Source organism: Petromyzon marinus, chromosome 28 (assembly GCF_048934315.1).
Source record: "Petromyzon marinus isolate PM22_M1 ecotype Great Lakes invasive population chromosome 28, UKy_Petmar_22M1.pri1.0, whole genome shotgun sequence".
NCBI classification, from domain to species: domain Eukaryota; kingdom Metazoa; phylum Chordata; class Hyperoartia; order Petromyzontiformes; family Petromyzontidae; genus Petromyzon; species Petromyzon marinus.
The window spans coordinates 5495302-5522845 of NC_133694.1; the positions used below are offsets into that span (position 1 = coordinate 5495302).

General features: G+C 50.2%; 1 protein-coding gene across 2 annotated transcripts in view; it reads left to right on the plus strand.

Annotated features, from left to right (window-relative positions):
* The first annotated feature begins 2110 nt into the window (after positions 1 to 2110).
* Positions 2111 to 27544, plus strand: part of TMEM201 (transmembrane protein 201) — a 124971-nt gene continuing 99537 nt past the window's right edge. For both annotated transcript variants that reach the window (XM_032962235.2, XM_032962236.2), the window contains exons 1-6: positions 2111 to 2444; positions 8294 to 8411; positions 9963 to 10193; positions 13913 to 14089; positions 14625 to 14984; positions 15519 to 15643. In XM_032962235.2, the coding sequence (XP_032818126.2) occupies positions 2356 to 2444; positions 8294 to 8411; positions 9963 to 10193; positions 13913 to 14089; positions 14625 to 14984; positions 15519 to 15643 (1100 nt within the window). In that variant the 5' untranslated portion in view covers positions 2111 to 2355. The remainder of the gene's footprint in view (positions 2445 to 8293; positions 8412 to 9962; positions 10194 to 13912; positions 14090 to 14624; positions 14985 to 15518; positions 15644 to 27544) is intronic.

Consider the following 27544-nt stretch of genomic DNA (forward strand, 5'->3'; position numbering starts at 1 on the left):
GGGCGCCTTCCGAGTGTGATTCGTGCATGTGGCAGTGCTGCCACCAGGTGGATGCGATTGGTAAAAACAATGCAAGGTGTCTCGTTGAAGCACAACGCAGTACTCTTTTCTTCAGAATATTCTCCTCTTCGTCCAATTGTGTGGTCATTTTAAATTGATAAAAAAATTATGATGTGTTACCCGGCCGCGGTGTCTACTTTATAATTCACCGCAAGCTATTTTGTTGGCAAACTTGTGAACATGGCCAACCCTTTGGTAATTCCACGGTTGGATGAGGGCCTCCCTGCACCGTGTGAGTTGTGGGAATTTTTTTGACCATACTTCATCATTTTGGTCAGTGCGGAGTGATGAAGGAAGAGGGTATGTATCGACGTTTGAGAACAGTACAATCACGATTCTTTTGCACAGCCCACTACTGACAATATAACTCCTTGCTGGTCAGCACAAATTGAATACAGGGACTCCTCTGCTTACGAGCGAGTTAGGTTCCAGAGGTCTGTTCCTAAATAGATTTGTTCGTAAATCCAACTTTATTCCTATTGATTCCAAACTTGTACGGCATGCACACTAAACACGGGAATGTAGATGCCACTGGTTCTTCATGGTTTGCAGATGTAGATGCAACCACCGCCATCTATTGCGTGGCGGTTGAACTTACGACGCTCGATCCGAACAGGCAACTGGACATACGGACAGGTTTGTTCGTATCTCTGCAAGTTCGTGGGTCCAGTGTTCGTAAGTAGAGCAGCCCCCGTGTTGCAAGGTTAGAGCCACGTGGGGTTTTAGCCATTTTCGTTCACTTTTTGCGATGCATTCCTTTTCTTTGCACGGGTCGTTGCAACAAGACAAACACATCAATGAGCTCTCGCCAGGATTATATGCAGGGCATTACCAACACCCCCGTTACAAAATAGATGTTCTGTACTTTTTTAGGCTGTTGTAGTTTACAGATATGGCAGTAATATTCAGAATTCTTCATTGTAATTTCACACCACTCGCTGCGTCTAAACTGACCCACTGGTGGGCACTCCCGAATTGCTGATGTTTACACACCGCAACCAGGTACTCATTTAAAGCTGAGCCCACCTCGCGGAGGACCCAGGACCCTTTCAGATACTCGTCACTAAATATTGGCGGTGAGCGAGAATCGAACGCGGGTCGCCGGTTCGCTAAACACTAGGCTACCGTTCCCTATACACAATATAATTTACGTTGTGGAGAATATAACAAATGCGCAATTTCGCCTTCAAGATTTTTTTTTGTTGAAGTCAAACTAGGACTCATAACCAAGGTTACCATAGGTCGCGAAAGCCTGCGTATTAAATCGAAATAGGACCCCTATCGTAAAGAGACAGGGTCCTTGCCTATAAGATGGGCAGTTCGCCAACATTGAGTCATGCAAGCCCGTGACTTTGCTGGTGAGCCAGTGCTCAGAGTTAATATTCCTATGACAGGGACAGCACACACGTGGTTAAAATGCAAAAAAAAAACCTGTATTATGGATGCATTCGTGTCAATGAAATCTTCCGCCAGTTCTTGCACGGCGATAATGTCACTGACCCCACCCCGTGTAGACATCGGTGAAAAGGAGTTGCATAGCTCATTGGATTCCTCGAGGTAATATTCTGAATCTGTAATCTCAAAATTCACGTCGGGTAAAGTCTATCATGGTGTCACTGTCAGCCGAACCCTTTCCACTTCAAGGGGGGGTAACAATCGGCCAAAATCGCGTGACGTCATTTATGGACAGCCCCTTAGTAAAAAAAAGAGCTTAATAGCTCATCCGATTTCTCCAGGATAAATATTCAGATTCTGACCTTGTTGCAAAGTGACCCCACCCCCCTCCGCCCCGCCCCCCTCTCCGGGCCCCGCCCCCCTCCGCAGCCCCCCCTCCCCGGGCCCTCCCCCCCAGGGCCCCACCCCCAGGACCCCCCCTCCCCCATCCGTGGCCCAAACGACCTCCAAAACAAAAAAAACATTGAACCCCAAAAATTTGACCCCCCCCTACCCCCGCGCGGGTTGACGTCACTCGCACGGAACCCCCGCGCGTGACGTTCACGCCAAACCCCGCGAGCACGTGATGGCCGCGCGACCAATGGCGACCCTTGGTCTCCGCCCACGACGGCGTGACGTCACCGCGGGAAATCCTCCGCGTCGCCACGTGGTTCCGGCGGGATCGGCTGCGCTAATTTTTTTTGTGTGTTTGTGTGTGTATGGGTGGGGGGGGGGTGACCCTTTACAACAACAGAACAATTTTATTTTTTTTGTACGCAACGTATTTTGTTCTTCTCCTTTAAAATAAACTTTGCACCGTGTGTTATCAGATCACACGTTTAGTCGGGTAAACACAAAAAAATGGACGGCGGCAAGACTCTGGCTGCTGCGGGAGCTGCTGGTGCCGGCGTGGGCATAGCCGTCGGGATGCTGTACAGATTTGCGAAACGGTATGGCACGGGGTTTTTTTTTAACAGTGCGGCTGACTGCCCACTTGTCGCACGCGTCCGTGCACTCACCTCTCCTGCTGTGCCGTAGTGGGGGACCACACACACACACTGCCGATGCTGTGTGTGTGTGGGCGTGGGGGGGGATCACTTAATCGCGATGTTAAGGATCGACGTCCTGCTCTGTAAAGCGCTGTTTTCGAAGGGAGGCATCGGTTAGCAATGGTAGCGCTCAGTTTGCGCCTGACGCGGTTATCTTTCACTTGAACCCCATCCCCAATGTCACATCGTAAGAGTTGTTGCTTTTGGCTCTGCATCTAACACGAGCGACGCGAAGGAGGACGCATAGCTCCCCGCGCGTGTTTGTGTGTGTGCTCGCTGCGCTCTCGACTACAGCAGCAGCAGCAGTTTGGGACGCTTGCTCGCCACGTGCGCCTTTGTAAATTGTGTTCAGCAACGCTGCCCCTGCTCGTACAATCGCTTTCGTGCAAGATGTAGTTTAATCACCCGCAGCCTGCGTAGTTTGTGTATGCGGCGTCGACCTGTGGCATCCCGGGTCTGCCCACCCCCCCCCCGTGACCTCCTGCCGGCGGGCGTTCGACACTTCACGTGCCCCCCCCCGACGTGCACGTAGCCTGGCACGAGCAACTTAGTGGCGAATGGCGCTTGTTGTTGTTGATGATGATGTGTTGACGGTGTGCAAAACGGCCACCCGGAGTTCGATTCCCCGCTCACGGCCAACACCGGTGACGATTATTTGAACCGGATCTGGGCCTCCCCTAGGTCGACTCAGCCTCAAACAAGTAACTGGTGTGTTGTGTGTGAACATCGCCACTGGGGGAGACAAAGGCGGCCGGGGCCTGGTGCTGGCCACCCACCCACCCACCCCCTCGTGTGCCGTGCCGGCCTTCGTAGGTGCTCGCTAACAGCACTTGACACCGAAAGTATGTTAAGGCTACACGGGGGATCTTTGTCTTTATCTTTGGTGTGTAAAACACCGGTGATGAATGTTTGTGTCGTTTGCATAATTTACGCTTGCTGTCGCTCGCAACAAGTACTTTGTTCGTGCAAGACGCGGTTATAATCACGAATGCAGTGTGTGTCATTTACACATTGAACAGTTTGTGTGTCACAGTTTGTGTGTCATTAGGGGCCGACCATATATGACGTCACGCGATTTTGGACGATTTTTGACCCCCCCCCTCGTCACACGACGTCAGACCCCCCCCTCAAATATGACGTCACAAAGCTCTGCCTCCCCCCCCCCCAAAAAAACCATGCTTCAAATCGCTTTAAACTATTGTCATTGTAGCGCGTGTTTAATGTGGCGCTGCACTGATGTAGGAGAAAATATTTATCAAATAGTCTATTTAATTAAGTAGAACGTTGCATTCTTTGGTAAAGTCACTTAGAAATAGAAAATATGTAATTTATTATTTTCTATTTATTATTTTCTATTTCTACGTGACTTTACCGAAAGAACCAAATAATAAATTCCTGCAGTCACGAAAGCGTCAAATCAAGTTTAAGTAGAACGTGTTTGTCTGTATTTATTTAATGTTGCGCATTTTGATGTGACGTCACATTTCTCAAACCCCCCCTCCCCTCGTCACACATCGTCACAAATGTCTGACCCCTCCCCCAGGTGCGTGACGTCATTTATGGACGACCCCTTACACCGCTGTAGTATAATGCAGGTGGCTATAACGAGTAGAAGAAGACGGTTGTGTCAGCGTGGGGAGCCAATCAGCAGTCGACGTTTAAAGGGCCCCATGTGGGTCTCGCGTTGTGTATCAGAATAGTCGCGTTGTGTATCAAAATAGTCGCGTTGTGTATCAAAATAGTCGCGTTGTGTATCAAAATAGTTGGGTTGTGTATCAAAATAGTTGCGTTGTGTATCGAATAGTCGCGTTGTGTATCAAAATAGTCGCGGTGGTGGTGGCAGCGGCTTCAACTTCCTATTGAAAACTGCTGCCGTTGCTGAAACGCAAACTTGAAGCTGCGATGCCTTGCATCGCACATTCAAGTTTAGCGCACGTGAATGATAACGCCTGTGCAGTTGTATACGCTGAAGGTAATGACCGTAACTATTTATACCGTGTGTAAGTGGAAGTGTAGCTGTTGCGCTACGAACCCGGCGACCTGTGACGATTACCTGAACCGGTCTTCGGCCTACCCCTAGGTCGACTCAGCCTCAAGTGCGGTGTGGAGACAAAGGCGGCCGGGCGTGGTGTTGGTCACCCGCTCCCCTGGTGTGCCGTGCCGGCCTTCATAGGTGCAAGTGAATAGCACTTGCCCCAACAGTCTGTTGAGGCTGTACGGGGGGATCCTTTGTCTTTGTATATGTTGAAATATAAACGTATGTCATATAAAGTGAATGTTATATCGAGTATATAAGTGTATGTATACAGTATCAGTGTTATAATACAGTTTAAGAATGTGTCGTGCAGCTTGTAAGTGGCAGGGTCAGCTGTTGTGCAGTTGTTGGTAACAGCTGCAAGGGCCCTGTTGGGCCAGATACCGTCAGTGGTTTGCTCATGATGTCATTTTAATACACAGTTGTGTGTGTGGGTATGTGTATATTCTTGGTTCTTTCGGTAAAGTCACGTAAATAGAAAACAAAAAAATCTAAATGAAAAAAAGAAATGCTATTTCTTTTTATTTGTATTATTTTAATGTTATTTTATCATTTTTATTTTATTTTTTAAAACATTTTACGTGACTTTACCGAAAGAACCAAGAATATGAATTCCTGCAGTCACGAAAGTTTTAAGTGAAAATTTGGGTGTGTGTGTATATATTTAAGTGCACTGATTATCATCAATCAGCCTTGATCAATCCACTGCTGGATGAAGGCCTCGCCACGCTGTCGCTACGTGATAAAACTGCCCTGCACAGATATCTGAAAAAAACAGCGCAGCCATTGGCGGCAGGGCCATGACGTGTCCACGGTGTTCACGATGGCACTGCGGTCGAGGCTAACGATGGAGTGGCAGCCAAAGGTGGGAAACGCGCCCGAGAGATAGGAAGGGCCCACCGTGGAAATGGAGCGGTGAGATCGGCGCGCGTTGCGGGAGCTCGATGGGTTGTGGCATCACCGGACCGTGGGGGATGGCAGCGGCTCGGATGCCACCACCTAGCAGTGGCTTGATCGTGGCTGATGATGCCACCACCTAGCAGTGGCTTGATCGTGGCCAATGATTGGCAGTTGTTAGTTGGACGTGAGTTTCAAGCTACTGGCACATTTCTACTGCCTATATTAGTCTTTTGACATTGAGGGCAATGAGATTCGCCAACCAACACGACAACTTTCAGCCAGAACTGTGCGGTACAGCAGCAATGGGTGGCGATACCCTTAGCAAGCCAAATGTAATTGTGGCTTTAGTTGCAATCGCGCAGTCACCTTTCCGTCTCTTTGGGCTCTCCACTGGCAATGCAGTGCTAAAAAGGAAAGCGCTTGGGAACATTTTGCAGACTGGGTCGATAGCGTAATTGTTAATGCACTTCACCATGAGCCCGTCGCATTTATTCAATTCCTGGCCCCAGCTCTCCTCACTGGCGAGTGATATCTGAGCTTACGCTGCTGCCGCCCCCCCCGTCACGCTCCCGTCACCAATTAGCACTCGCCAGCGTGATGATGAAGTACAGTAAACCCTTGTTAAATCGACACGTACGGTGCTCTGGCCTTGCCGAATTATGTACAACGGTATACTCCCCCAGTGCCTCCTGCACCAATATTTTTTTTTCTTCCAAAATTTGCTTTCCGAATTTTTTTTTCCAAAAAAAGTAACACTCAGCATCAGTCGCTGGTACTGCAGGTGAAGAAGGCGGATGTGGTGGATTCCAAATGGTAAATGAAATAGGTTTTGGAGGGTGGCTTAATGAACTTAGTATGCACTTACTGTACTGAATGTTCACTTTAACACTACATTATAGCTTAAATACAAAATTCCACTAATTTAAACTTCACATTTTTCACTTAACAATTAATGTTTACTTAAAGACTACATTGCTTTACACTCTTAACACCGCGTTGCTCGCTATCAGATGACTTCGGCTGAAGTGGCACTTACCTACTGACAGAGGTATCTGTGGAAGAATATCCAGAGACTGAAGGCATTGCGATGGAGGCTTCACTGCTCGTAGAATGCAGCTTACGCCTGGGTGCTTGTGACATGGGTTTAAAGAAGTCAGATATTTTTTTCCCTTGTTTGTAATTGTTTATAATTGCTGTGCAACAGGTCTGCACTAACGCTCGCCACGCGCGCTGCCGCCAGACCGAGTCAATGTTTTGGTCGTGGCCGCACGGCGTCGCTCCACGCGCTTTGCCGAAATTGAACCATTCGGTACGGCAATTCGGCCTGTGGCGAATTACCAATACTGTAGATATGCCGAAAGCACGGCCGTGCCGAATTATCCCCAATTACGAGTGATCAGATACCGAAATAACGAGGTTTTACTGTATGGTAAAAAAAAACATGATGGTTATGGCATGTGTAGAGGGGAGGCCTTTACCCAGCAGTACATTGACAAAAAGGCTTCAAATCAAGATCGGTGTGCACTTGGTTGCTCGTCCGGTCATATACGTCGCAGCATTGATGTGCTTTCAGATGCGCTTCTGCGGCTGTCTGGAACGCTCTTTCTTCCTACAGGCAGCCACTAGAGCTATGTACTTGGAAATCATCTAGATTGTAAACTCACTTCTTTAGAACTGCTTTTTTGTCTTGAGTTTGTTGTCCTTCCCCCACACCTCCGATTAGCACGGTCGGCTACGTACGGTGCCAACGAAGTTCAACATACCGGCATACATGCGATGAAGAAAGTCGAATGCATGGATTGTAGAACACACGCACGCTAGTGGCATCATCCTATTGACTGTTCAGAAGAATAAGTGGGCACGGGCAGGGCACGTTATGGCTAGAAGGTGTGATCGCCTGGTGGTCAAAACTGATGTCGGTTTTGCAGCCAAACCGTAGGCGGCCTTGGGGGAAATCATCCGGGAGCGATGAAATCGGCTCCTTTTGCAGGTCCTGAATGGATTGCTACATCTCAGGACCTTGAGAGATGGTGATGGCTTGGGGGGAGGCCTTCACCCAGCAGTGGATTGTTAGTGGCTCGTGACGAGAGTCGGGGCGTGTGTTGGTGCTATTTAGGGGTAGAGGAATTGTCTATCTTTAACTGCACAGTTCTGCCGGCTGCCTGTTTTAAGTGGGTTGGTGCGAATGGGTTGGGGGTTATGACACATGGATACAGCACTGTAATTAGTTCCTATACTGGCACAAGCGAATGTTTATACATATACATACGTTTGTGCCAGTTGCTGAGTCACTACCGCCACACTGACGTTATTGGTTCTGAGGATCAGACTTGTTGACTCTTCGCGCCATTCGCTTTGTGATGCCAAATATTATCATTCAGGTGCCAGCTTCTGCACTACACTCTGCTGACAACGTAAACCCCGCAGTCGCCTATAATACCTCTTTTATACATGGCAATCGCCCATCCAAGCACCGTGCAGGCTCAACGCTGAACGCTGCTTAGCTTCACGTATGCATGCATGTATGTTTAACTTTTTGTCATACCTTACGTAGCCAACCGTGCTTATCGGAGGCGCGGGGGAAAGACAAATAAATATGATGTGATGAGATTGGCGGATTCTGGGTGATTTGGTCGCAGGCCAAAATCAATTGTTGTACTGTACTACTAATATCTATGCCCCCCCCCCCCCGCCTTAACCAGGTTACACTGCCCAGCATAGGTGGGGCTGCACGTGGACACATTAAGCAGCGTTGTACAACTGCGGTGATGGATGGTCGTGCTCTCGTAATGGTGGACGTTTCTTTCGACCACAGCAAACCCAAGAACGTGCTCGTCAACTGTTGGTTTTGCAACGAGAATACCACGGTTCCGTACGGGAATCAGAATTGCTGGGACTGCCCCCACTGCGAGCAGTACAACGGATTTAGAGAGGTACAGCAACCACCCTTGCGCATCTTCCTTTAAAGCAAACAATCCATCGTCGCTTGTTCGCAACTTTTCATGACCTTCCTCTGAAATTGAAAAAGACGTATTAACGAGCATTTTTTTATGCCCTTCAGCAGTGATGTCTGTTTGCCGGCCGCTTGGCCATTTGGGCCTTTTGGGCCCTGCGCTCACCACCTCATGTCACTAACAGGGTGACGCGGTGGCGAGATGTTAACTCCCTCGCCTGACATACAGGACGTCATGGGTTTCACTCCCGACTCAATTCCCTCTGTATATTTGGAGTTTGCATGTTCTCCCCGTTGTCGCATGTACTTTTCTCTGGGTTCTCCCGTTTTACCCTCCACATTTAGAAACATCCCTATAGACTACTGGCTGGTATAAATTTCCACGTGATAAGCCACATCGTTGAGCTGTCATTTGTGGCCCGGTCGCTTCTGAAAAAGAGCTATATTGCTCAAGTGGGCCTTACCTGCTAAAATGAAAATAGTTTAACTTAGCATTCATTAGTGTCTAGCCTCAGCATCACCATGGAAAAAAAGGGGCTTTTGGCTCGTTGCGTCCTCGGAGTGTTTGTGCCGTCGCTATCGATCATCGTGAGCAGTTATTCCATCACTCGTTTGATCTTCTCATTAACTCTTTTGAACCTTGCATAATCTGGTGAAAGTGCCTAAAATAAATATTGTATGTTTGCCAGTAGGCCAGCTTAAACACATTTTATTTGTATGTTGGAAGATAGAACAGACGTCGGTCGATATTGCTTATTGCCCATGATGCGCCACAGCAACACGTATTGTGTTTGTGTACAATTTATTGATGTTTGCATTGAACAGGGCCACATTGTTTATCTTCAGCACTCTTCGCAAAAATACCTGGAAACCGAGCAGCATTTTTTCCCATAAAGCCGACTCCGCTGATGAGGCCGAGAAGGTCAGCAAGCAGTCTTAGAGTTTTCTCACTTAAACAAGAATCTGCTGAATAACATTTGTCCGAAGACAGTTCTAACAACGGAGTTCCATTAAATATAGGCGGTATTTAATGGACCACCATTACAATGCATTCCTGGATACCCCTATGTAAATCGGACCCTGTTTTCCACTAGATAGTGTGAAGAGTCGAAACATCACTTGCCGATGTGTTTTTTTTCTCTCTAACGGCTGTATTTAACAGGGTTTAATCGGCAAAAATCCACAACAAACACTTAAGAATAACAAAATCTGCGCCCCAAGTCACATCGGAAACCAGACTGACTCTGTTCAAATGCGTTTGGAGTCGTGACGGAAGATGCGTCGTAAACCAAATTTGTGCGCCGTAAATCCATCCGTGGTGGCATCTGTAAACAAAAAAAAGCTTTACAGCTCATCGGATTTCTCCAGTATAAATAAATATTCTGATATAAACATCGTGAATCGGACCGTCGTGAAACAGGGACCGCCCGTTCTAAATTAACTCGGCGGCAAACTGTTGCCCCACCGCTCGTACCTCCGTCGCCTTTTGATTTTTGCCCGCCGCTCTGTCCTGGGGCGTGACTTCCTTGAGGACGGTGACTACAACAAGCCGATACCCGCGCAGCACTCGGAGTACCTGAACCACGGCACGCCCACCGGCGGGGCCTGGGAGGCCACGCGCTCCTCCGGCGGGACGGCCGCCGGCAGCAGCGGCTCCGTGGTGCAGCAGTGGGTGAGCAGCCGCCACCTCCTGTGCAGGCGCTGCGCCGCCAACCAGCAGCTCAAGATCCGCCAGATCGCCAACTTCACCCCGCGCAGCGAGGTACACGTGATTCTCCGTGTGGTCGCGCGTCCCCCCCCGCCCCCCCCGCCACCCCCTCCTGCGGCCGATGTAAACTTTGCCACGGTGGCGAGATGTTCACTCCCTCGCCTGATATTCAGGACTTCATGGGTTCAATCCCGAGCCAATGCCTGCTGTAATATTTGGAGTTTGCATGTCTCTCTCCCCGTGGTCGCGTGGATTTTTCTCCGGGAACTCCGGTTTTTCCCTCTACATTTAGAAACATGCGTTTAGAGTATTTTGTCTGCAAAAAATGTCCACGTGCTGATAAGCCACTTCTTTGAGCTCTCATTTGTGGACAGGTCGCTTCTGACAGAATTGCGATATAGCTCAACGGACGTTACCTGGTAAAATAAAAATAGCTTGGTTTGTGTTTGTGCTTTGTCTTGGCTTTTATTTTGTGGGTAACCTTTTATTGCAGTCCGTTAAGGCCACAGGAGGGCAGCACAGTCATGGATATCCCCATAACCCGAATCGCCACGTTCGGTACTCTGCGCAGGTGCAAAATATTAATTTGCGCTGTCCTTAAGTTCAAACAGCACACCCGAGCAGTGCTGCTACCATGTCTTCTTAAAATGTATGCACTGACAGATGTAATGCGTAATGAAACAGTCGACACATTGGTATAGAGGTCCTGTGCTGTGTGTGTTTGTGTGTGTGTGCCTGATGGTGGGGAGCGGTGGCGCAGTGGTTAGCACGCTGGCTATGAAGCTGTCGACCCGGGTTCGATTCCCGCTCATGGCCATCACCGGTGACATTTATCTGAACCAGCCTCAAATGAGTACCTGGTGTGGTGTGTAAACATCACCACTGGTGAGACGAAGGCGGTCGGGCGTGTTTTTGGCCACCCAGCCCCTCGTGTACCGTGTGGGCCTTCATAGGTGCTGCTTGCTAACAGCATTTGTCCCAAAAGCCTGTGAAGGCTATCCAGGGGATCTTTGTCTTTTTATGCCTGATGGTAGGCACATAATGTTGCAGTGATTTGTCGATCAAAATATATTCTCGCACCCGCGATTGTGCGCAATTGAGCCATGCGCGCATAAATCGATTGTTTACAGTGTATACAAATGACATACAAAAGGTAAGAAGCATGTCCAAGAGCACATCCACCGCAGAGATGGAGCGATGAAATGATCTCGTGTGCGGTTGCCCGGCTGAGCGTTGCATTGTGGGACCGTCTCATTCACGGTGTGTTCGACTCGCATACTGTCGGTGACAACAACCCGCTCACCTGCTCACTCTCCACCCTGCAGGTCACAACACTTCCCTTGCTGCTTCTCTCCTCCTCCTCGCACCCCTCCACTTTGGGAATGCCCTCCCCATCCGTCTCTTGCCCCACGTTCTTATTACCTTGATCAGACACGAAAACAAATACAAAAACAACTGCGTTGACTCTTATCTGTTTTACCTTTGCGAGTTCTCGTTGCTGCATGCCGCATGATGCTTTGAGCCTTTTGGGTCCTAGGGCCATAGGGCCCAAAGGCTCAACAACCGTGATAAAGACAAAAAAAACCCCTCCTGGAACAAACGAATTAACCGCAATATCTTGTTAATCGCGTCAAGGAGCTTAAACCACCATGCACACTCCGGCCATCCTCGCAGCAGTTTTTGCCTAGTCATCAAACAAAGACGGTCACTGCATCGCTTGTTTTCAGATGCGCTTCTGCGGCCGTCTGGAACGCTCTTCCTTCCGATATTAGGGAACCACTGGAGCTATGCAATTTTAAATCTAGATTGAAAATGTCATTTCTTCAGAACTGCTTTTTGTGTTTAGTTTGTTGTCCTTCCTCTGCACCTCCAATTAGCACAGTTGGCTGCGTACGGTGCGAAATAATTTCAACATAATAACACAGGGACGTGCTCAGCAGCCTGTAAACATTGTCACATTTTTGTAGGAGTGTCTCAGTGGCATTGGCAGATTATCAACACTCTCCTCCTCCTCCGCCACCACACAGGCCATCTCGCCTGAGGATGGGCGAGGCCTTAGGGGGGTGAGTGTGAGGTTCATGGGCCCATTTTCCTGCTGTATCTTATCGACCCCTGTTCTCTAGCTGCAACAACTATTTATATTTTCTATTCGAACCAAGGCTGTGCGCAAGCAAGTGGTGGGGGGGGGGGGGGGTGGGGGACTTGTGATTTTAGCTGGTTCTGTCAATTAGGCTGCAATGCCACCATTTTCAAGGTCTCTTTTTTTGGCTTTGCGAGCCATAGGAATTTTTTTTTGCAAGAGGGAAAAAAAAACCCTCCACTGCACGTGTGAAACCGTTACGAGAGAGATGCACACAAGTGCTGTCCGCGGTCCACGTGTGAGCCAGACTCGCGGCGTGAGTAAGCCAAGAGAGGGAATGTGCCATCTGCACGGGCGGTGACGAAAGGTGACGCGATTTATATTGGTTTAGTGCTTTAAATACGTGTGCATACCACTCTGCCGCTTAAAACCAAACTTGCCCTGAGAATGTGTGTTGAACTTCTTTTGCACCGTACGTCGCCAAGCGTGCTAATCGGAGGTGCGGGGGAGCGACCACAGACGAAACACAAAAAAGCTGTTCTCAAGAAATTAGTTTTCAGCCTATGTTTAAAAGTGCTTAGCTCCAGTCGCTTCCTAGTATCGGAAGGAAGAATGTTCCAGACGGCCGCATATCGCGCCACTTGCCAGAAGCTAAACAGTCTGGACAGTGGTTGGATGGGCGACTAATGAGTGCAGAAGGTTTGCTGTAGGCTGCTGCCACATTTAAGCAAACACATTGCACAGTACTTCTATGCTGCGACATTTCAGTTTTCCGCGTTTGCCGACCGGCAGTGACCTGTGTGATGCGGGGTCGCGATTCGACTTATGTTTGTCTCTTGTGTACATTTTTTGTTCAATCCTTCAACCTAAATGTTACGTCGGCAACACGATATGCGAACATTTTAAATAATCGATTCTCTCAATGATCAATTTTAATCGGGCATTTGTAATTAAAATTGCTCCTTACGCACTGCGTGCGTGCATTTAACCCTTTCCGTGACGCCTGCAAGCTGTACGGTGGGGCCTCACCAATCCGCCACCAACTTCCACAGTGCTGCCCTGTAATCCAGCCGTCTCCTGCACACAGGCCCAATTGCTTCGCTCCATCTCCTCGATATGGGTCCTCTCGGACGCGTTCCTTTCCTCGTCTGGCATTCCGTCGTTATTGTTGGCCGTCTAGCGACGCGTCCTGCCCGCTTAATTGTCTTAACGCGAAATAGGTCATCAACATGCGTACGTTGTAGAATCCATGAATTCCTGGCATGTATCTCTCCACACTTCAGTGTGTACTTTAAAGTCCCCAACCCCCCCCCCCGCCCCCGTTTTCTTCATTAATGATCGTGTTTGCTTCGCAGACATCGCGCTACCGACGCCGTCATATTTTATTATGACGCCTCGTTCACCATGATTACGAGTGAAATAAAAACCCCGCAAGTATGGAATCTTGGATCGAATTGTGGCCTCGAACCATTACGAGCTATCGAATCGTGAGCCGGGGTGGGGAATCATACGGTACAAACCGTCGCACAACTAATTTGTCACGCTTGAGCCTCACAGCAGGAAGCACCTAGGTTTGGTTCCCCCACTCGGCCACCTTTCTGCATTCCTTTTGTACGTAAAAGTAATAATCGCCAAATGCATTCGTCATCGTTAACACGACCACCCCACCCCTCGCCTTCCCCCCCCGCCGCAGGACTCTTACGATGACGAGGTGGAACTGTACCGCCACCACCTGGAGCAGACGTACCGCCTCTGCCGCCCGTGCCAGACGGCCGTCGAGTGTTACATCCGGCACCAGGACCGGCAGATCCGCACGCGCATGCTGGACCTGCATGCGCGGCAGGCGCCTCTGGGTCGCTACGCCGACAAGGCGAGACCCCCCCCCCCCCGCCACGCCCGCGAGCGTCCCACGAGAAGTCGCGGAGGAAAGTGGCACGGGCCGTTGGGTGTCGCTGGTGGCGCGACGCTCGGCTAGCCCAGGCCCCGTGCCCCCCCCCCCCCCCCCCCGATGAAAGCCTTGTCGCAGGGCCCATGCCGCACATTCGATCCTCCCTCGTTCGGCAAACGAGCAGATGTCGGTTCTTTCGTTGGATCGCCACATTTGTTAATTTATTTAAAATGTGCCTTTAACAGGGAAGTGTTGACTAGTATAGGGGGGGGGGGGTTCTCCAGTTTCCTGCTCATTAATGGCATTGGCCAAATATCTCAATTGCAGGACCCTTCTGAAATGGGAGGGAGGGGGGGGGAAACAGTTTGGAGACTCAATGAGGCTTTTCCTGGCTAGACAAATGGCATTCAATAATGACCAACTTACCTTCCCCGAGCCTCCCAGCCAACGAGAACGCTCGGCTGATTTCGCCGCACGGTGACGATTATCCCCTTGTCGCCGTTGCCGCCCTCCGCAGCTGTCGCCGCAGCAGTTCTCCGCCCGGCTGCCCAAGAAGGTGGTGCTGCTGCGCGTGCTGGCCTTCGCCTGCTGCGCCGCGCTGGTCGCCACGGCGGTGCTGAGCGGCGGCACCGGCGGCAGCCAGGACACCGCGGCTGGCGCACGGAGGTCCCCGAGCGTTCCGCCCGGGCCGCCCGTCGCCACGAATCAGGCGGGGGGGCTTCCCCCGCACAACGGCACGGGCCCGCGCGGCGAGCAGGCTCCGGGCGGTGGCGCCGGGACAGGCGCTGGCACCGGCGCTGGCACCGCGACTGGCACCGCGACCGCACCAGCTGCCCCGAACGCCTCCCTCCTTGAGATTGTGCTGCTGTACATCCCGGTAATAGTTTTAATTAATTTAATTCATCCATCCGTTTGTTCATGTGCTTTATTTAAAACCCAGGAGAGAGCAGACCTGAGATAAATTACAATTATAATTTTGTCAACGACATACATGAATTGCAATTGCAGTGTAATTGTGATTGCAGTCTCGGCTGATGGTGGCTGGGTGGCTGGGTGGGTGAGTGGGTGGATTGGTGGATGGGTTGATGGGTGAGTGAGTGAGTGGGTGAGTGGGTGGGTGGGTGACTGAGTGGCCGTGCCGTTGTGACCAGCAGTAGTGGTAGTTGAACAAAGTACGGACGAGACAAAACAGTCAGCCTGATAACCCGAGTCCTCAGCATGGGTGGCGAAGGAACCAATGGCTGACGTTCAAGTGAACCGTAACCCACGATAGGGAGTAGCGGCGATAAAAGAGTGACAAGAAGGTGACTGCCCGTCAGAAAAGCGACTCGCTGGGGTGGATCGGCCTGACTAGCCGTCCGCTCGCGTTCGCTTCAATCCCTCCGGGGGGGGGGGGGGGCTGTGCCCGCAGGTGCCGGAAGGCGCCACCGACTTCCTGCACCACGCCTGGGGCCTCGGTGAGGATCACCGTCTGGGCCTCGCCTGCTGCGGCCTCTCCGCCTGCCTGCTCAGCGTGCTGCTCGCTGGCCGCCTCCGGTACAGTACACTCGCAACGCGCCCCCACCCCCCCTCCCCATGGGGCTTTTGTTTTTTGTAGTTTTATTTTTAAATGTATTTTTTCTCACTTAGCAATTCCATGCCGTGGCTTAAATCCCGCGGCATCTGCAAGCACCTTGCGTCCGTCACAACTCACCTCAAAATATATTCGAAGGGGCACTTAACGTGATGCGCAATACTCGGAATAATTTTTGTACAAAAACAAAGCATGGAAGATTCTGTCGCTCAACCACGATGCACGGCGTCCAGTTGTGCACGCCAAGAAAAAGATTGATTATTCAAATTATGCGCGTGTGATTTTTGCAAACGTTCGGTGCATGGTCATGGAACGAATGTAATAATACTTACGCCAACTCATTGAATACAAGCGCATCAGCTGGACTTCCCGGGCCACTCAGTCGTGACCCCCATCATTTACGTTTGGCGAGATGTTAACTGCCTCGCCTGGTATACAGGGAGTTGTGGGTTCCATCCCGACCCTGACGACTGTATATTTCGAGTTTGCATTTTCTCTCTCTCCGTCGTCGCGTGGATTTTTCCTCCACGTTTAGAAACATGCATTTACAGTATTTGGCTGCTATAAATTTCCCCATGATAAGCCACTTGAGTTATCATTTGTGAGCTGTATTGCTCAGTGGGCCTTACCAGGTGCAATAAAAAGTTACTTTCATATCTGCGTCAACGCGCGCTGAAGTATAGAGCGGGGTTAGAAAGAAAAAGTAAAATAATGAGTAGATAAATCTGTCAGCGGATATACCTGAAAAATGAAAATAGTTGAGCTCATATAAGTGTGCGGCGGTCAAATCCGCTTCGTTCTTGGCTTTACTTTAACGCACCTGCTAGCATTTCCTTTTTTTCCTTTTTTTCCCTTCGTCTCCTTGACGGCTCTTGAGAAATGCTGATGCGGCAGCCACGGATAAAGTAGTTTGACCTTTGTCAGGTCATTGAGTGACTGAGAGACGCGAGGAAGGCCAGCGGTGATAGGGCACGCGGAGTTGATGGGCTGAGACGGAGGAGCCAGTGACGTCTGAAAGCGGTGACTCTAGAATTATTATTTTGGATCGTCCCCCCTGGCCTTGCCGGGTTGTCCGTGTTTCCCTACGTGGAGGACAGCCGTCGTTTTGATCATCGCCGTCCTCAATCGGTGATCTACGTGCTAACACATAGACTTTGACGACCAATATTAATTTAGGCAAATCGCCTGACGAAGCTGGTGTTGTAATCGCCATCAAAATGTCATAGTGGAATTGTGAATGTTGTGGCTTTACTCTCCAACACGTCGTGTGCTGAAGTAGTAACGAATTGGCACATTTTGTTCACGTGACAAACCTTACCTGTTGGCTGTGTTGGGTGGAGGTGGGTTAACGACACATTTATATTTACGCACACTAACCCATACACATTGATTTTGGATCTACGTGCTCTTACAGGTTTCCAATTCACTTTCAGTTGTTCCGGTAAAGACGTATTGTAATTATGGCGGTATAGTCAATTGCAAATTGTGCTGCCGGAATATATACACGTGGAGCAAACACGAGCAATGTGTTTCCGGGTTGTGCCGCGAAGCCCTTGGCCGTGATGTCCGACGTTTCGCTCCACGTGCTGGGAGCTTGCAAAGGAAAGTGAACTTCACTTGAAAAGCAATGCACTCTGCGAAGGAGCCCTCGGCGCGGACAGCGAAACGTCGGGCATCGTGCCGACCCGGCCAACGCACCCGAGGGCTTTTCACATCGCAGCCACGAAAGCTTCCGCTGCAGCAAAGCTCAAAGCGTTGTGTCAGGCAGCGGGGATCACCGTTGGGGTCAGAGGTGGAGAGAAATATTATTTGGTTTGGCGTGCAAAAATGAGGCGTGTGGCAATTTGTGAACAATGTGCCCAAGGACGGGATGATTTCCAAGAGAGATTATTATTTTTTTGGTCCCGCGCCCTATCACTCGGGCGCTTCTTTGAGTAGACCACCATTGACCACTAAAAGGGATTTAAAGGCGGGGGGGGGGTCCTTTCAATTCACAGGCGGCTACTCGCGTGCCTGCGTGGCCCCGCGCTCGCCTGCCCGTTGAGAGACGCGAGCCCGACTGCGACTCGATGCGATGACCCGCGCCTGCGTGGTGAGCGCCCGCCGCTGATTGCCAAGTTTAACCGGCGGAACTCCAAAAGATTTCCCTCCCTCTTTTGGGGTGGGGGTGGGGGTGGGACAGGTCCACGCCGTTTGAAGACAATAGGCGTGGCTTTCTTTTCATCAAATCTGACATGCGGAGCGCTTGAGAGAGAGAGAGAGACGCCCTGAGAGAAGCAGGCGGTTGTTACACTTGAGCGCCACGCATATCTGCACTGCCCTCTGTACTGAAACGTAAGCCTTTTCTTCTAGGTGGGTGCTTTCACAGACAAGTGGGCAGAAAGGTTTTTTTTTTCTTTTTTCCCTCCGCCAAAATGTAGAATGGCGACGGACGTATGAGTGCACGAGACTTTTTTGTTCTGTGAGTGAGATTGAATGCCCCGGGGGGGGGGGGGGTGGGGACCGGGTTTTCGGCTGCCTTTGACAAAATCGGTCGTTGAGAGAGACAAAAATGGAACGTAGAGATGTTGTTTTTTGAGAATTTTGGCTTTCACTTCTGCACGTCATTCATTTGAGATCAATTATCCACGCAAAACTCTTTCATCTTGTTTGAATTTACTTTCGCACAAAAAGCCTCGGTCATAGGGCACGTCAACGTCGTGAATATTTGGTTGTTCCTCGGATTGGGAAAACAAATTTGGGAATAATTTAAAATGTAATTAGTGTCACGCTGACATCCCAGAGTCTCTCATTGTCAATCGGTCTGTCGTCCAGCCATGGCACTTGGTTGAGTATTGTTCAGCATATCGAGTCTGGTAATGGTTCTCTCTGAACAAAACACCGGGGACCTATAGCATTGATTTCATGATGAGCTATGTGCAAGCTGTGACCTTTGAGCTTGAACGGAAAAAGCGAGATTTTTTTTTGCTTGAAATTTTTCACCTTGCTATTTACAATGAATTGGTGGCTACAAATGTTAAATTGACTGGGTGTTGGTGGGAAAAGGCTTAATTAGGCGAAAAGTCACTTACGCTACGCGTGCAGTTTTATGAACGTTTGTTGTTTAGAAATAAAATCCACCTCATCTTTACCGATGCGCTGGCATTGTTCCATTCTTTATACTTGCTTGTAATTTTTTATATATTTCTCGTTTGAAAATATAGGTATTTCACAGTTAAAGCGCTCTGGGTAAAGTGATGTACATGCCAGAGATAGGCACAAAAAAGTATATCGAATAGCACGAACAAAAGCGCGAGTGAAATATTTATTGAACGCTTGCTGAAAGCATTCACCCTCGTGAGTCACTGAACAAAATCAAGTTGCGGAGAGCTGCAAATTAAATGCGTCCGTTTTAGAGCGATGGCGTGCGCGTACTGTACGTCTGTTTGACACCACCGTGTCAGAGATAAACATTTCAAAGTGACGGGCGATCTGGAGCAGTTACGGAGCGGGTGGAGAACCCCGCCCCCCCCCCCGCCCCCCCCCCCCCTTTCATCGTCTTGTCAACAAGCGCACTTCGAACTGCACCCTGCTCTCGCCTCCCGTTGAAAAAGTAACCAGGCGTAAGTGTGTGGGTGAGTGAGTGAGTGGGTAAGCTTATGTATGTAAGCGCGTTGAGCTTCTTTAGCACCGTACGTTGCCAACCATGCTAATCGGAGGTGCGGGGGTGGGGTGGGGGGGGGAAGGACAACAAGCTAAACGGCAATAAAAAAAGTGCCCGACTGAGAAGTTACGCGCCCGTTTGTATATTGCGCGTACCCGCCTGCTCACGTACGACCAAATCGCGAGGCGGGCGCCCAATCTCGTCGGATCGTGGAAGCTAAGCAGGCTTTCAGCCTGGGGGGGACTGCGCTTGGACCGCGCTTGGACCGCGCTTGGACCGGGCGGCGGTCGTGCTGTTTCTGTTTTAAAGCACGGATAGCGAGCACGGGCCCAAAACGCCGAGCAGCACCCCGCAGTTAACCAACCCAGCATTCACCGGCGCGGTGAAGTACGGTTAAAAAAATATATATATAACGACCCGCGCGGCATGGGGAGATCGCCCCCTCATCCAGCAGTCGATCGAGGACGGCGCCCGTGCGCTCGCTTCTGCTTGAGGCCGCGCGCTTGCGTGGAGAGGCCTGCGCGAGGTCGCGAGGAGGACGGGCGGCGACGTGCCGGCAGCGCGCGGGGTGGCAGTGTCAGGTGTGGAATGTGACGAGGCTCGGGCCCCCCCCCCCCCTCCTCCCCCCCTCTGGGCAACGCGAGAGGGAACTGACAGACATGGATCACGGGGGCCCGATGCTGGTTTAGCTAACCTTTCAACCCTCCTCTCATTAGCCAAAGCGTTGCTAGAAAATAATTTGATGGCGGAGGAGGGGAAAGCAAAAAAAAAGTTGGCAGGGGAGGGAGAGAAGCTTTCCGTGGGGGGAAAAAGGGAAGAAAAAAGTCCTCCGCTTCAATCGCGTGGGAAACTTTTCACGCGCGCCCGTTGCGCTCAAGGGATTCGCGCGTGGTCACCGATGACTTTCAAACTGAAATAACCAAGGTGAATAACCGTGGAGTATTTGGCAATGGGGTGGTGGTAAAACGGTCCTAGGAATGAATTTAATGCATATCGAGGGGCCACTGCAAAAAACTACGAGGGCCCCCGTCAAAGTTAACGTGGCCCTGCCTACGATGGCATGTGACTTTGAAAAATCCCAAAATTCTGAGGTGCCCGGGAGGGTCGGAGGTCAGAGCCACGACCGCTTCTGTGGGCCGGTCTCTCGCACAAAGAAGAGTTCACGTCATGATATGCCGCCTATAGGACAATCACAATAACATTTGGCGGGGAGTGGCGGGAATTACATATATGCATATTTTTAAAAAAATGTGTGCAGTGAAGTCATTGTTTTTGAAAAGCCGAGTGGTTTATATTGTACCCTGACTCGACGAATATATTTGCCCTTAAACTCCCTCTTGTTTCCATTCCGCAAATACAATCGAGTCGGCGAACTCGAAGTTAATTATGTAAAACCAGCGCAAGGTCGCATCGCTTGAATTCTATCGCGAACACGTAGCCCAACGGGGAGCGTGCATTTCCTAACGCCATTAGCCAAGGCGGGCAGCTCCAGTGGTGATGTCACGAAATGGAGCCAGCTTGTTTTGAACGACAGGTGTGACCTGTCTCGGTCTCCACTGAAGCCGGTTAAATAAAAAACTCGGCGAACAGCCACCCCGTTACCGGTAATATGCTGTTCGGTACCCAGGTCTACACGGCTTGTGGTCACAGTTCAAATGTTCAGAGAAGAAGCAGTGTATTTGTAACAATATCACCCACCCCTGCCCCCACCCCCTCTCACGATTCGATGAATTGTCGCGATGTGGGGGCCGCGAGTTAATTCTAGATTTAAAAAAATATTTTTTTTTATATTGCGGTGAACGTAATGCCTCTCGCGGCTGCCGGAGGTCACGAGAACCGGTGACGCGCGACACGGATGCGAATCACAGGCAAGCCCACATGATGATGCCTCGAGATTAAAATCGATCGCGGTCGAGGCTCCCGCGCGTTTCGACGTGCGAACGTCTCGCGGCGAGGGCGCTGATCGATTGTCTTTTCAATAACGTAACGCATCAAGACGTTACGTGTTCGCTGAGCGCGAAATAATGGACGCCGCGGCGGTATACAGCAGGTTTGATCCTAACCCTTCCGCCTGTATGTTTGGAGTTTTGCATGTTTCTCCTCCCCATGGTCGCATGGTTTTTGGGTATTTATGCATGTCCACGTGATAAGCCACTTTTGTTGAGCGTAGGCTCGACTTGAGCACTGGAGACACGGTCGCTCAGGGTTTCCCCCCGTGCCGCCTTTAGGCAGCATTCTTCATGGGCCGGCAGGGAGCGCCATTTAATAATTCGCGTGTATCCACGCTTCATTATTTATTTAATGGGTGCGTATACAGACGCGTAATGTGCAATCTGCGTGTCACGGCGTGTTTGCTACGTGTATGCGTAGCGGTAGTGTAGCGGTGAGCGCGCCGCTGCCCTACGAAACCCGGCGACCCGGGTTTGATTCCCGCTCACGACGCATCAACACCAGTGACGGACTATTTTGCAGGTGAAATATTTAAAATAATGGAACAAACAAACAAAAAACCTCTCGGCCCCCACCCACCCCACCCCTGCCAAAGTGAAACTGCGTCACAATGCTGCCCCCCCCCCCTCCCACCTCGCTAAGTCCCACCAGGTGCCCCTCAAGGTCAAGGGGTTGGATGTGGGCGCACCCCAATTAGGAGGTTTTGCGAAGTCTTTTTGTGTCTGTTGGCAAAGAGTGGTGGGGAAACCCTGGAGGTGATGAAGCCCGCTTGGCGAGCTTTCGCCGCTTTTGAACAGCGGGGAAGCTGACGCTCACCGCTTTGCTTGCTTTTTTTCCCCCCCTTCCTCATTTTTTCTTTGTACCCCGCGTGTCCTTGGGACAAATCGACAGTTACGCACCGGTGAGACGTGCACTTTTCTAGTGCTATGTGGGTCGGTTGGCTGTTGTGAATTTCCACGTGATGAGCCACTTCGTTGAGCTACCGTTTGTGGTCAGGTCGCTTCTGGAAAAGGAGCTGATAGCTCCAGTGGGCTTTACCTGGTAAAAATAAGCACATTTTGGGATAATTTCCTTACCTTTCCCCATACTTTGCACTCCTATTGTGTTTTTGTATTGTTTGTTTCCGTTGCTTTCTTACCCGCTCCTAGTGGGCATCTGTTAAAAAAATTAGCTTTGTAGCTCACCGGATTCCTCCAGTATAAGTAAAGATTCTGATTCTCATAGAGGCCAACCAAAAAAAACACTTTTGCCGCATCGACGTTGTTTTTTGCACCGTCAGAGATAATGCGTCGTAAAATTCGAGCCCATTGCTCTTGCTCTTTGATGCAGTTCTGGTTTAAATTGGTCTATGTTTGTATGTAGGTTGAACTTCTTTCGCACCGTACGTAGCCAGCCGTGATAACCGAAGGTGCGGGGGGGGGGGGGAAGGCAACAAACTAAACACAAAAAGCAATTTTGAAGAAATTAGTTTGCAATGCAGATTTAAAAGTGCATCGCTCCCAGTGGCTTCCTCGTAAAATGTAACTGCACAAAGCGGTGGAATGTGTGAATCATAGGGAAAAAGCGGTGTACGTATATATAAAGTGTTTAAAAATTTAATTAATGCTCACCGTTGATCGATATTTTCCGTGGCCAGGAATCAAACTGAAGTACACACCGGTTTCATAATGCAGAGCAGTAACCACTAAGGGTCCATCCATTTAGTACGCACGCAAAAATCTGTCAAAACTTGACCCCTCCCCCCCTCCCTGTACGCACGCGGACTTTTTATACCACCCCCGACCTGCGTACGTTCGCTTGACGCACCACCCTCCCCCCCCCCCCCCTTCGAATCCTATAGAACGGCCGATATTTAATCCACGCAGAAACGATCAAGGATTAATAATATTAACGTGTTTTAGCAAACAGATAGTCCACCGCTGGACTATCCAACTCATTTGGAGGCCAATGTAGACAAATTATTATCGAGGCTTTACCTCCCCCCCCCCCCCCCCGTTTCCTATGCGTACATTGTCAGTAGACCCCCCCATACGCAAGCGTACGCATTTGGGTTAACCCCCCTCTCCCCTCCATGCGTACGTACTAAATGGATGGCCCCTAACCACTCCTGCTATTCTTCCACCACCGTCAAGGATTTTTTTTTCTTCACATAATAACACACCCCTCAACCTAACGAACAACTGCAGATTTTGAAGATTGTTCGTGTTGATGTGAAACGGTTTTGTTGAAACTGATAGCCCAGGCGTATGTCACACCAAAACGATATAAAAAAAAATTGCATCCATTCCACTCCATTAATCTGACATGTAGGTGTTTTTTTCTTTCTTGACGACTTCCTTTGCGGCTTTTTCATCCCCGCGGGAAAGCGAACCTGGGAAGCCACATTATTAACTCAAGCCTGCACGCACGCCCCTTTAGATTATTTAGATTATTTTTGCTGCTATAAACCACTTAGAATCGCTTCTGAGAAATTAGCTAATAGCTCAGTAGGCTTTACCTGGTAAAATTAAATAGTTTTGTTATTATTAGTATATATATTTGTTGGTGATTTGTTTACCTTTCTCATACCTTGCACTCCTGTCGTGTTTTTAATGTTTGTTGTTGTAACGTTCTGACCTGCCCCGACCGGACATCTGTGAAAAAGAGCTTTATAGCTCATCGGATTTCTCCAGTATAAATACTGATTCTGATGTTCGCCTCCACCCCGCTCCCCCTTTCTATTTACGGTGAATAATTATCAGATGATTCGCGTGCACTAACACAATAACTAAGTCACTGCTATAGTCGTTAGCGTGCTGTGCTGTGAACCAAGGGATCCGAGTTTGATTCCTGGTCAGGGCTACCATCAGCTGTGAGTGATATCAGAGCAGGACCTGCCCTGCTCACTCTTCGTCAAACCATGACGGTGAAGTACGGTAAAGAAAACATCCGGTGGCTGACACATTCAGAGGCCTTCATCCATCGTTGGGTTGAGAATGGCTTTTTAATTTATGTAATATTTTAAATTTCTTTAATGAAATCACTAAATACACCGACCAAGTGTCGCACTCCTCCGAGCGACGTTCATCACACCGCACGCTGCTTCTAGGAAGTATTAACGGCAAACTTAAAAAAAAGCAGATGACGAATTAGCCTAGAGCTGACAAGACGAGACACGGTCATCCTGTGTGGCCACCTACAGCTGCCACCAATCCTCCTCGTCTCTCTGGGTCTGTGGCTATGGTGGGTGTGTCTGTGTGTTTGTGTGTGTGTGTGTTTGCGCGTGTCGTGCGTGGTGCTGGCAACCCCACCCCCTCCTGTACCGTCTTGCCTTTAACGGACTGTTAAAGGCTATTCGGCGGATTTTTGTCTACGTTTGCACGTGTGGCAATTATCTGAACCGGTCCTGGACTTCCCCTAGGTCGACTCGGCCTCAAAGGAGTACCTGGTGTGGTGTGTAAACATCGTCACTGGGGAGACAAAGGCGGCCAGGCGTGGTGCTGGCCTTCCAATGGTGCTCTGCTAACAGCACTTGCCCTCACACTCTGTTGAGGCTACAGGGGCGATCATTGTTTTTTGGGGAGCGGTAGTGTCGTGGTTTAGCGCGCTGCGCCACAAACCCCGTGACCTCGGTTGGCTTCCCGCTCGCGGCCGACGCCGGTGAACTTTATCTCAATCAGTCCTGGACCTTCCCTAGGTCGACTCGGCCTCAAATGGGTACCTGTTGCGACGTGTCAACATCGCCGGTGAACTTTATCTCAATCAGTCCTGGACCTTCCCTAGGTCGACTCGGCCTCAAATGGGTACCTGTTGCGACGTGTCAACATCGCCGGTGAACTTTATCTCAATCAGTCCTGGACCTTCCCTAGGTCGACTCGGCCTCAAATGGGTACCTGATGCGACGTGTCAACATCGCCGGTGAACTTTATCTCAATCATTCCTGGACCTTCCCTAGGTCGACTCGGCCTCAAATGGGTACCTGATGCGACGTGTCAACATCGTCACTCGGGAGACAGGACAGGCAGAGTCCATCTCCTTACGTTCCACCATATGGCTGATTTAGGAGAAACCCTTTGAACAGCGGTCCCCAACCTTTTTGGCACCAGGGACCGGTTTTGTGGAAGGGGGTGGGGGGGGTTCATCATTGGGTCTTTCCCCCTTTTCAAAGAAGCTCTCCAGTGACGTTTGTTTTTTTACTTATTTTGGCAACTAGGGGTTAGAGCTTGTGGGCTTACCAAAACTGTGACTGAGACAAGTTGCGCAGTGCGGGGGATAAATAAAACAATGGGCGGGCCACGTGCGGACTCACCGCTCGCCTCCTGCTGTGCGGCCCGGTTCCTAACAGGCCACGGACCGATACCGGTCCACGGTCCCGGAGGTTGGGGACCCCTGCCTTAGACGGTATCCTGTTGTAATGAATGGATTTAGCCGTTCGTCTGAGAGTTGGAAAATTGCGGATTCACTGGCTGCAAGTCTATATGAACTTTCTTTTTTCTTTTACCAGGTAAGGCCCACTAAGCTACATAGAACTGGCCGCAAATGATCGCCCAATGACGTGGCTTATCACGTGGACATTTATAGCAGCCAGATGCTCTAAACGCGTGTTTCTAAAAATATGGAGAGAAAAAACTGGAGGACCCGGAGAAAAATCCACGCGACCACGGGGAGAGAGACAATCAAACTCCAAATATACAGGCATTTGGGTTGGAATCGGAACCACGACATCCTGTATACCAGGCGAGGTAGTTAACATCTCACGACCGCGGCAACCCTTTGGGGCAGTGCGAAGCTGCACGGTCCACGGTTTGGAGCCCACGTGCCGGATGCAGGGACTGCGACGAGCCGGTTGGACACCGCGTGAGCAGAGTCGGGCTCCTCCAGACGGGAGGGGAATCAAACGGTTTCATCTTTCTGGCAGACGTGGCGGTTGGGGGATAAGATGAAGGGCGGGTTGGGAGGGAGGGGGAGCATCGATGGGTGCCGCTATCGGTGCAAACATCGGCGCTTCCGCCATGCGGGCGGTGCTACCGCGCCACCGTCGCGTCATGCGGGGTGAGGATGGGTTGCGGCGGCGCTTTATGGGGCAGCTGCTTAGAAATAAACACCGTATGGATTTCGTGCGGCGGAGCGGTGGAGGAGCAGTGGTTCGCGCAAAGCGCTGTGAACCTGGCGAGCCGAGTTCGATTGCCGGCCATGGCTAAACAATCATCGTTGGTGAGCGGTGGAGCAGTGGTGCAGTGGTTAGCGCACTGCGCTGTGAACCCGGCGACCCGAGTCATGCATATAAATGTTTCAATATGTTGCACGCTGTCTGTTTTTATCTGTACTGATTTAATATTTGAATTCATGTATGTTACCTGCTGAGTCACTTTGACCTGCAAGAGTAAGAAGTATCGATTGCCGTTGAAAGGATGTATGTTTAGCTTCTTTCGAATTGTATGTAGCCAACCGTACAATTCAGAGGGTGCAGGGGAAGGACAATGACACGGATCATTGGTGAATAAAATGCAACCAAAAGCTGCAAAATGCACAGAGAAGCACGGGGGAAGAGTTGCACGCAGGGAATTGCACTGAGAGGCATAAGGTGGAACTCGTGGACTGGGGACAACCGGCAACTGTTGTACCCGTGGCACGCCACAGCACAGCAGAAAATGTTTGGGAACATTTTATAAAAGGGATGGGAAAGGGACGAGAGAAGACAAGTAAGGGGAAATAAGAGAAGGTTTAAAAAGGAGTACAGGAGAGATGAGGTCGGAGGAGGGAGGAGGCTGCATGAGGGCCTCGACGCTGCTGCTGCGCAGGGCGGAGTCTGTTTTCACAGCGGGCGGCGGCAGGGAGAGGGGTTCAGAGTGGGTGTGGCCACACAGTAAGTAGTCACGTGATTTACGGGATGGCTTGAGCCGATTTAGATATGTGTGTATATGTGCATGTCGGTAACAAAATTCAACCTGTTGGGAAAAGTAGGTTGGCTTGGGCAGGACATGTCACTAGAGAAGGTACGATGGCTGGTGGGTTGAGACTAACGACAGAGCTGCAGCCAAAGGCACCACACAGAGAGTGGTGAAAGGGAGCTAAAATGGGTTGTTGCAAGACTGAGAGAGATGGCAATGGCTTGGAAGGGATGCATTCATCCAGCAGCGGATAGGTCATGGCTGATGACAACGACACGGGTATATGTTCCACAGTGCTTTCTACTCCCAGGTCTCCTTTGAAAAAGGTGCTTGCGGTCTAAATGGGCTCGAGCGCAGATTAAAAAAGGAGGTGGTTGTCATAAAACGAGGATTCAACTGTC